Source organism: Alosa pseudoharengus, unplaced genomic scaffold (assembly GCF_046254945.1).
Source record: "Alosa pseudoharengus isolate Yale_2024_CS ecotype anadromous, Long Island Sound unplaced genomic scaffold, YU_APseudo_1.1 YU_APseudo_1.1_scf_5, whole genome shotgun sequence".
NCBI classification, from domain to species: Eukaryota; Metazoa; Chordata; class Actinopteri; order Clupeiformes; family Clupeidae; genus Alosa; species Alosa pseudoharengus.
In genome coordinates, this window is record NW_027468837.1 from 42,463,674 (window position 1) to 42,474,997 (window position 11,324).

General features: G+C 42.0%; 1 protein-coding gene across 2 annotated transcripts in view; it reads right to left on the bottom strand.

The window, feature by feature from the left end:
* nelfcd (negative elongation factor complex member C/D) overlaps positions 1 to 10,647 on the bottom strand; it is a 56,069-nt gene extending 45,422 nt beyond the window's left edge. Inside the window, exons 1-5 of one of the 2 annotated variants that reach the window (XM_076268372.1) lie at positions 10,508 to 10,647; positions 6,226 to 6,341; positions 1,420 to 1,529; positions 925 to 1,034; positions 84 to 191 (exon numbers count right to left, since the gene is read on the bottom strand). In XM_076268372.1, the coding sequence (XP_076124487.1) occupies positions 84 to 191; positions 925 to 1,034; positions 1,420 to 1,529; positions 6,226 to 6,341; positions 10,508 to 10,561 (498 nt within the window). In that variant the 5' untranslated portion in view covers positions 10,562 to 10,647. The other variant, XM_076268373.1, reaches the window with a different exon arrangement.
* Positions 10,648 to 11,324: the final 677 nt, after the last annotated feature.

Genomic DNA, 11,324 nt, shown 5'->3' on the forward strand with positions numbered 1-11,324 from the left:
GTGTGTGTGTGTGTGTGTGTGTGTGTGTGTGTGTGTGTTATTAGCCCTGCTGTGTGTGTGTGTGTGTGTGTGTTATTAGTCACCTTGACCGTGAAGTTCAGCATCAGGCAGTCTGGATGGGCCTCAGCGAGTTTGTAGAAGAGATCTCTCCAGGTGGTGTGTGCAATCATCTGTTCCAGCCAAGCAGGGGTCTACAAACACACACACACACACAACCATAATAAACACACACACCCACTAGGGATGTAGAAGAGATCTCTCCAGGTGGTGTGTGCAATCATCTGTTCCAGCCAAGCAGGGGTCTACAAACACACACACCCACTAGGGATGTCACCATTAGAGATTTTGGTGGTACGATAATTGTCTGAAGAAAAATCTAAATTTCATGATTATTACGATTATTTTGCGTGAATATTGCTGTGCACTGTTTTGTTTGGGGGTGGGGGGGCTGATATAAAGCATTGGGGGTGGGGGGGTGGGTGTCTCGTTCTTGTTCTTCTGCGGAGACCAGCAGCACTTCCTGTTGAGGGCACCTTTGGTGTAACTTTGTTTTGGTTCCGTGCGAGTTGCGCTAATCTGTCTATGGTACCGGATGTGCGTTTTTATGAGTGTCAACGGAAAGGCGGTGTAGGAGAGCCTTCACGGTTTATTAACCGGTTAACCGAGCCTTCACGGTTTATTGCGTTTCACACCGTGGTTAATAGTAAAACCGGTTTACAGTGATACCCCTAACACCTACACCACATTACAATGAATAACACTCTGGCATGTGTGTGTGTGTGTGTGTGTGTGTGTGTGTGCGTGTGTGTCCTTACTGCTCCCTCCAGTATAATGAATAACACTCTGGCGTGTGTGTGTGTGTGTGTGTGTGTGTTAAAACTCTGGCATGTGTGTGTGTGTGTGTGTGTGTGCACGTGTCCTTACCTCTCCCTCCACTGTAAAGATGGAGTCGGCTTTCTGGGGGTCAAAGTGTTTAATCAGCAGACTTTTCAGATGGTTCTCAACACGCTCCTGCACTTGTGCTGGTTCCACACCTACACACACACACACACACACACTTAAGGTGGATAGCGATAAATATACATTTCAATGCACACCCTCCTCAGTGCTTGCACTGTGTGTGTGTGTGTGTGTGTTACCCATCTGAATGAGCCACTCTGCCAGCAGGTTGTAGAGTTGTGTGTGTGTGTGTGTGTGTGTGTGTGTGTGTGTGTGTGTGTGTTACCCATCTGAATGAGCCACTCTGCCAGCAGGTTGACCTGTGTTAGTGTGTGTGTGTGTGTGCGTGCGTGCGTGTATATGTGTGTGTGTGTGTGTGTTACCCATCTGAATGAGCCACTCTGCCAGCAGGTTGACCTGTGTTAGTGTGTGTGTGTGTGTGTGTGTGTGTGTGTGTGTGTGTGTGTGTGTGTGTGTTACCCATCTGAATGAGCCACTCTGCCAGCAGGTTGACCGTCTGAGCCACAGCGGAGTAGTTCTCAGACAGCAGCTGGATCACGTGCTCCGGTGAGCCGCCTGCCTGGAAGTAGCTGGACAACATACAGGAAACAGGAAATGGGCCATCAACATACAGGAAACGGGTCATCAACATACAGGAAACAGGAAATGGGCCATCAACATACAGGAAACAGGAAATGGGCCATCAACATACAGGAAACGGGTCATCAACATACAGGAAACAGGAAATGGGCCATCAACATACAGGAAACGGGAAATGGGTCATCAACATACAGGAAACAGGAAATGGGCCATCAACATACAGGAAACAGGAAATGGGCCATCAACATACAGGAAACGGGTCATCAACATACAGGAAACAGGAAATGGGTCATCAACATACAGGAAACAGGAAATGGGCCATCAACATACAGGAAACAGAAAATGGGTTAAAGTGTATTTACACTACCTGGGCCATCAGTCAGGCCGTCATGGCTACCAGTCCCACTCACACCCACTCACACACCCACACACACACACACACACACCTCCATCCAGATATTAGAAAGCTAGATACCGCATTGACTGTCGAGTTCTATTAGGTGGCATCGTAAACGCGGCTGCCATATTGGTGGGGACAACACCTTTATTGTCTATATGGGCAACATTTGCAGGCAATCACAGACACCTGTGTGATGTCCAGTCAGTCTCACCTGCTCCTCCATTGGCCTCCAGTGATTGTTGCCCCCACCAAGATGGCGTCGCTATTTACGTACGTACTAGCTTTCTAATATCTATGTTCTGGAGCCCAATGTGGTATCTAGCTTTCTAATATCTATGTTCCGGAGCCCAATGTGGTATCTAGCTTTCTAATATCTATGTTCCGGAGCCCAATGTGGTATCTAGCTTTCTAATATCTATGTTCCGGAGCCCAATGTGGTATCTAGCTTTCTAATATCTATGTTCTGGAGCCCAATGTGGTATCTAGCTTTGTAATATCTATGGCTCCATCTCTCATCAACACTATCCAGAGATTGCACTTGCCATTTCAGTCATCCCATCGAATCTTTTTAAGGGACTGTATGATATTTACCGGGGGGGGGGGGGGGGGAGGGCCCAAGAGAATTTTTTAAGCCTTAGGGGACGGCCCAGGAGAAATCTTTTGGCCTGGGGGGAGGGCCGAGGAAAATTATTTTTTCCTGATCCATAATATTTTTTTTCCCTGATCAATGATCCGTTTTTGATATTTTAAAAGGTTTGTAGGCCAAAACATGATTCACGTCTCTTTGACAGAGTGGGCGAGTCCAAAAAGTCGCAACCCTACCTGAATCTCCCACAACCCCCCTCGTAAGCATGCAGGTTTTTAAACATGGCGTCTAGTGAAGCAACTAGGCGCAAACGTGGTGACTTTCTGCAAAGATGAAGCAATGCTAGATTACACATGAATGTAGTACGAGTTGAAATGGTCTATAAAAAACGGATTTATTTTGTCTAATATGATGTATGAGCGCCCTCTACTGGTGCTACTGCAGACATTACGAGCATTTTCTAGTAGGCTGTTCTATGTTTTACTTTGGCCACTATCCGAGCTGTGAAACATACAAATTCTGTTATCTGAATTAACTGCTTGGTGCCAAAAGGAGTGATAACTGCATGAGTTGATTGCACAAAGCAAGAGGGTACACAACCGCTACGTAGGCTAGACTGTATGGCTGAGATGACTTGAATCGACTTGACTTGACTTTAATCGACTTGACTTGACTTAAAACCCATTCGAATCCTAGCAGTCTACACAAAACCATGGCTTTTTGGGAGAAGTTACTTTAATAGATATAAAAGGTTCTGTACCTGATGGAACGAATTGACAGACGTACAGTAGAAGGATTATCTTGCGCTGTTGACCCGCTAGCTGATCTGGCGTGGCTGACCGGGGCACAGCCACAGTATGCTGGTAGCTTTCCCACCATCTTCAGCCTCTAATTCCTCACATGTCCACAGGAGAGGCCCCCCGAAACACGCCGCGTTTGTCTCTCATGCTCTTGTCGACAGTGACTATCCTGTGTTGATGAGGGACGCACTGATTTTCGCGGTAAGGTCAGAGGTTACGCTTGTTTCACTTTACTGGCGAATCGTAGCCCTTGATGAAGTCACATGAGCGGCAATAAATATACCGGTATGTGAGTTCAAGCAATCTTTATTATTTTTATGTAGCAAAAACTGGTAGAAAAAGGCCCACTCTGATATTATTCTTAACTACACATAAAACGGCATGTTTTCCCCTTGTTGTTCTGTATGATTCCGAAGCATCTATATAGCCTACGAGAGGCGTCGTATTGTAGAGATCAGCGCTGCGTGTGTACCCGTGTGTGTGTATGTGTGCTTATGACATTTGCTGGCCGTTTTAACCTTGTAAACGTCATTTTTCGACCAGTTTTATTTGATTCACGTAGGGAGGAGGGCCAGGCAGAACATTTTTAACCCGATCGTTAAGCCCTCCCCCCCGCTAAATATGGTACAGTCCCTAACCAAGACAATGCTGAGTACTTTAAGGGAGAGCAAGACACACCCATCACAACTGCATCATTCAGTGCAAACTGCTGGGATTGGTCAGGAGTGGACGACAGATTCCGCCCCCATCTTCCCCCTCACACACCAATACAAGGCTCCATTGACTGGACCACAGTAGAACTTAATCACTGACCCTCAGTCCTGCGTTCGAACGCAAACAAGCGTCTCAAATGAGATCTGCTTCGCCATGTCACTGTGTCCAAGGCTGAATGGTCCTCATTTACATCAGTCAGAAATACAATTATCATAGAAATAGAACTATGTCCTCGCTTCCATAGAACTATGTCCTCGCTTCCATAGAACTATGTCCTCGCTTCCAAAGAACGACGTCCTCGCTTCCATAGAACGACGTCCTCGCTTCCATAGAACGACGTCCTCGCTTCCATAGAACGACGTCCTCGCTTCCATAGAACGATGTCCTCGCTTCCAAAGAACGACGTCCTCGCTTCCAAACGGCTCCACTGTCTGAAACCACTGACAGCTATTGCCCTGCCCGACACATTCAGCTATTGCCCTGCCCGACACATTCAGCGTATTGCCCTGTTGCCCTGCCCGACACATTCAGCTATTGCCCTGCCCGACACATTCCGCTATTGCCCTGCCCGACACATTCAGCTATTGCCCTGCCCGACACATTCAGCGTATTGCCCTGTTGCCCTGCCCGACACATTCAGCTATTGCCCTGCCCGACACATTCCGCTATTGCCCTGCCCGACACATTCAGCTATTGCCCTGCCCGACATATTCAGCTATTCACAATCTTAAATCATAAAGTGATGACCAGCATCATGATATTAATGAGTGGCAATATAAAGTGATGCTGATGACCAGCATCATGATACTAATGAGTGGCAATATAAAGTGATGCTGATGACCAGCATCATGATATTAATGAGTGCCAATATAAAGTGATGCTGATGACCAGCATCATGATACTAATGAGTGGCAATATAAAGTGATGCTGATGACCAGCATCATGATACTAATGAGTGCCAATATAAAGTGATGCTGATGACCAGCATCATGATATTAACCGTTAGAACCCGATTGACGCAAAGTGCGTCAAAAAACACACCCTTTCTTCTCTGTTACATTGCTCCGGAACGGTTCATCGCAGCGAGATGAAACCTTTATTGCACGACAGAGCAGAAGTGGGGCTTTCCAACGAGACTACACACTTGTCTGTACGATCAAGTATGAAAAATTAAAAAAATCATGAAATTAAATCAAATTGCATCATATTTACAGTCTATACTCCTCTGCGTTCACCTGCACACACATTACTCTAGTTTGAATTACTCGCGGACCCGTGATCGCATAGATATGCCACGCATGTCAGATGAAAGAGGAGACTCGGAGCTATCATTTGATACCAAGTACATCCTTCTGGGTTATAAAACAGACGAAGTGACAGCAAAATAATAACTTCATATAGCTGGACTTACCCCACGTTTTTGTCTGTTCTTGTGGCAAAGCATGTTTATAATCCAATGCTATCATGTGTTTCTCTATGGCAAAGCATGTTCATATTCCGGTTTTGAGATCCTAGCAAATTCCTGCATGGCATCCAATTCAAGGCTCACATTGCATCCCAATTTGTTCAACAAATAAACACCTTTTTTGCCTTTACTTTGTTCATGGCAATGCAGTAAAAAGTTGAGAATTATTATGACTGCATACACACAGGCACGCAGGCTAACATGCAACCTCGGGTCAAGTCAGGTCAGATCAGTTCGTGTCACAGATATGGAGCGCGGAAAGGTCATTTTTCATCACTAAATAAAAAATGGCATTTATTTCTGTAAATCACACAGCAAATATTTCTGTAAATTGCTCAGCCCCAGAGTATCCCTCCAACATGGCAATTATATTGCCCGATTCAGGACAGTCTGCCCTACACACACATGAAATGCATGTAGAGCTGTGAGCTTGCTGTGGTGAGATACATGTCGAAATATAAGAATTTTTATAATACACGTTTTATGTTTTAATTCTTTAAAAATCTAAATAAAATCAATGCTAGTATTAATACATGAAATGGTGCCAGATCTGAATAGCCTAGACTCTCCTGAAAAAAACAATATATAATATATGTGTGTGGCACTTACAATGACCAGAATAAATCCTTATAAATAAAGGTAGTGAAAATGCCCTAAAAACAGCTTAGGGTTCTAAGGGTTAATGAGTGGCAATATTCATTGGATTCCCCCAGGCTCTTACGTCTTTAGAGTGTTGAAGACGGTCGGTTCCATGATGTAATCTCGACTGGAGAACTTCTGCAGACAGTCCTCCTGAGCCTTGTCATCATTCTCCGTCCCCTCTCCGTAGCCATCCTCCTGCGGGACACACACACACACACACACAGACGCACTGAGGATTGCGCTATGTTTTGAACTGTCTAGGGATGTAACGGTATGAAAATTTAACCTCACGGTTATAGTGACCAAAATTATCACGGTATTTTTAAAAGTGTGTTCAATATGTTCAGAAAGCACTCATAGGCCTACACAAGCTGAAATAGTTTCAAAAAGTGTCCCGTTCAGTTTTTCATGTTTAATTGGCTATGTGCTTACCGCTTAACTACCATGACTTGGAGGTTGCTATTACTGTTATTTGGATCCAATGAGTGAGACCAGGCTTGGAATTTCACCATTCTGGGGGCAAGGCCACTTGGCCTTCAGTTGGGCATATTTGGTGGAGGGCACAAAGGCCACATAGGCTATAAAAAATATCAAAGTTGTATAGCCTATTCACTGCAGTAGACCTGCATCACTGTATGAAACATTACAAAAACATGAAACATGGCATATTATATAGAACTGCAAATCATCTGAACATCTAATATTTACAGATATCTAGGCTATATTTACCATTTATTTTATATTTGGCCTGTTATGAAATCATGTATTGAACTATTTAAGCACAGTTCAGCTTTAAGAAACTCAAATAGCCTAGATGTATGCTTAGCATTTTGTGATCTACTTTCACAAACTCTTAGTCAGCTGTCCTCTGATTTATCGATATATAGGCAATATTTGTAACATTTATTTTGTATTTGGCCCGTTATGAAATCATGTGGAACAATTTAAACACATTGTAAAACTTAAAGCCCAAATTTGGAGACATCCATGCATGTCGAAATGTACTGCAAATTCAAAAATTACTCTGGAACGGCTAACTGTACAGGGGACTGCTTTACACCTTTATGTTCGGTAAGGTCTGCTGTTTATTCTGATATATGGTTTGTCATGTGTTAAACGAAAGGTTCGTGAAGTATTGCACCGAGAGGAATGGGTAGGGAGATGGACGAAAACCTTCAGTAGAATTTATGATTACATTTAATTATATTATTTACGTTTCTCGCGAACCGTTCCCCACAGCAATTCGCGGCTAACATCGTTTAAAAGCTGAGAAAAAGCTCTTTCATGTGATACTTGTGATGTCTGTGTGATGAGTAGGCTACTTCGTGAGTAGTTCAACAGAAGAATAGGTGAATTTAGACGCACTTTCTTTCTTGCGCTGTCACTTTCTCCACTGCGTAAAATAAATTAATTTGCGATGTGAATGCTAAGATTATTTTGACAGGCCATAGGCTAAATAAAATTCGCTATTAGTAGGATGCAAAGCAGAATATTGAAAGAAGGGCACCAAGGGCACCGTAGCCTGTAAACCTCTGATTTTCAAAGGGACATCACGGCCAACGGAAGGGGCAAAAACGTGGCCGCCGTGAAATTCCTACCCTGAGTGAGAGCTAAGTAAGTGTTCGAAATAAAACTTTAGGCTACTGTGTTCTTCTGATAACGTGAGTGGAATGGATTTAATGTGCACGCAAACATAAAAAGACGCAGAGTGCAAATGATACAGTGCAAGTTTTGCGGTGAAAATTTTCCGCCTTTTAAAATCAGGTGTAGCCTAATCCAATTCGCAGTTAAAACCATCAATTAGACAACAGAATCAGTAGGGTTCCAATTTTGCTTCATTGTACCAGGCCTACTGTACGTCAAAAGCAGGCTCGGATGAAGCTCGGAAGGATTAAACACACGGTTTCAACACCGTGATAATCAACCGTGATAATTATGATATTTCAAAAGAAAACGGTAATTGTTATCGTCAACATTTTTATCACGGTTTATCATTATACCGGTAATCGTTACATCCCTAGAACTGTCAAAGGATTACAGTCCCCATTTAGGGAAATCTATAGGTTGTAGAATATCTGCCCTTATAGAGAGAATTAATCTATAAAAATCTATAGGAAATCTATAGGTTATAAAATATCTGCCCTTATAGAGAGAATGTAATAAATGTCACTCTGTAACACTACTGCCCCCTACTGGAGATAAGGCAGCGAAACCACCGCAAATCATTCATTTCCTACGGAGATTCGCAGACCTCATACAAATGGGTTTGAACCGCTGCGAAAAAAAAAATCGGGTCCGTTGGTCATCCGGATGCGTTCAAAAATGTAACTCGTACGACAGGCACCAGACAGATCCAAACCGACAATCCGACCCTTTCCATGGTTTAGATTTGATTAGAGTAGATTAGATTCAACATTACTGTCATTGTGCAGAGTACAAGTACAAAGACAACTAAATGCAGTTTGTGTCTAACCAGAAGTGCAAAAGAGCATAAAAGTGCAATGTGATGTACAAAGTATAGACATGGTGCATAGACAGGACAAGAAATATAGTGCAGTGTAGACAGTAGTATACAGTTAGTTTACAGAAGGTGGTTTAGAGTAATATAAATTGAATATAAATATGTGCAGTGTATTAGCAGTTACCTTATAAGAGCAGAATAAATTTGGCTATGTAATAAGAAAACTGTATGAACAACATGTACAGATATGTGCAATGTAGTAGCAGTAACATTATAGTAAGAATAATATATATATGCAGTGTATTAACAGAATACATTTTAAGAAAAACAGAATAAATATGGATATTCATTAGACAGATACGTACAGGGGGTTGCAAAAGTATTCACCCCCATGCTAAAGTTGACTAAAAAGAGGAATAAAAAAAATAATCTTTTGGAAATTGCTCGTAATGCCTTAAGATGCATAAGGGTGCATAAGTATACACCCCCCTATGTTATATTCCCATAGAGGCAGGCAGATTTTTATTTTTAAAGGCCAGTTATTTAATGGATCCAGGATATGCATCCTGATAAAGTTCCCTTGGCCTTTGGAATTAAAATAGCCCCACATCATCACATACCCTTCACTATAACTAGAGATTGGCATGGTGTGTATTTCAGTTAGCCTATTAGTTGGTTTGATGCTCATTGAGCTTATGCGCCCTGTATTTTAATGAAGAACATTTATTTATTTACGATACATTATTCATTTACAAAGAAAATTGGTGTCCTTAAAGTTTGGATTTTTCCTCATAAGGCATTGAGATCAATTTCCAAAAGATGATTTTTTATTCCTCTTTTTAGTCAACTTTTTAGTTAGCATGGGGCTGAATACTTATGCAACCCACTGTACAGTACAGTATGTACAGCTATGTGCAGTGTGGTCACAGTAATATTGTAGTGCAGAAACAGTAACATAAGAGTAGTATAATAAGTGTATTGCAGGATTAAGAGCATTATAATATGGCTATGTATAAGTGTGTATGGTGCTGATAAACACACTTATCTTTGCTTTTAAACGATAAAGTTTCATACAGAAGTCATCGAAAAGGCATGATCCATAGTGGTACACAAGCCCATATTGTGAAAAAAAATAAAATTAACGGTTGGTGTAAAATATATAATTATTTCCAAACGAAGTTGTTGTCATGTCATTGTGTTACATAGTTTCCTAACGTCATTAGGTCAGTTAGACAATTAGTTAATACCAATAGTACAAGAATTAGTTAATACAAATAAAATACTATTGTTGTTTGACTCCCAAACTCAACGGCACTGCGTCCACAGATTTCGAGCATGGGACGTCAAATCGAATCAAGATTTTAGGGCACACAGACACTGTTTACTAAGCAATATAGGCACTACCCATCTGTCCAATCTTAAACATGGTTTAAATGCAAATTAACATTAAGTTCATTCAGACACCACAATGAATTAAAATGTAAACAAACATCTGCGCAAAAGTGCCCTTTCATGCCACCAATGCTAACCGTTACAGTAATGTCCTGTGTATTAGCCGCAGGACAGTGTTTTATGCAAGTTAAAAGAAACAAAACCATATGAATTTAATACCATATTAACCACCTCGTGTATTAACCTCATAGATCAAGACATTTTGCAAAATCAATGTATAAGCCACGGCTAATAGTTGGGAAATTACGGTAGTTAACAGCGCATTCAAACAGTAGGATGAATTTTAATCCAGGACTATGTTCGCTAAACATATGCCGTTGAGGTACTTCTTTGATTCACCGGCTACTGTGCATGCAAAACACGTCTTGAGGTTGACTGGACGCTGTCTAGCACCCGCAGCGCCCAGCTCCCTTAGACTGTTGCGTTACGTGTTTGACTTTTCACTTACCCCGTCATGACCATCCCAATCGCCTTGATTTCCATAAAATTCTTCTTCCATCATCAATAACAATAATAGTCCAACTGAAAATAGCTAAACGTTGTTTTTCGAGAGGGTGTTTTCAAAAAGCTACTTCTTCTAAAGGTTTGTCGCACATATATTGCGTCATTGCAAAACAATATCAGATAACGTTACAACAGTAAGCGCCCTCTAGTGGTCTGGAAGATAGATCTAGCTGGCGATCTGGAGAAATGCTTCCTCCATTTTCTTCTGTGATGCTCACCATTGCGACTCTCAGGCTGACTACATTCAGGGAATGCCAGCCGATCCGTTGGCCCGCTTAGAAATGTTTTGGGACTGACCATCCTCTCATAGGCTAATTTCTTCATTTGTGACAGAAGAAATAACTAACCTAAACATTATTTTAGGCTACTAATACTACTATAAGTCATTCATTGTTTCAATTGTTTCTCAAATTACGGTATTTGTGTTGTAGGCCTATAAACTAAGACAGCACATTTCGAATTCAACAGGGCCTGACTATGCCGGCCAGTTAGGCCCCAGAGAAAGGAAACACGACACAACACAAAAACAATAACTGCACTCCAAGTGTCAAAATGCACGAAATCCAGTCTTCTCTAGTCTTCTCTAGTCTCCTCTAGTCTTCTCTAGTCTTCTCTAGTCTTCTCTAGTCTCCTCTAGTCTTCTCTAGTCTTCTCTAGTCTTCTCTAGTGTTCTCTAGTCTTCTCTAGTGTTCTCTAGTGTTCTCTAGTGTTCTCTAGTCTTCTCCAATGCACTTGTTCACAAGAGGTGTTACTCTAACTAC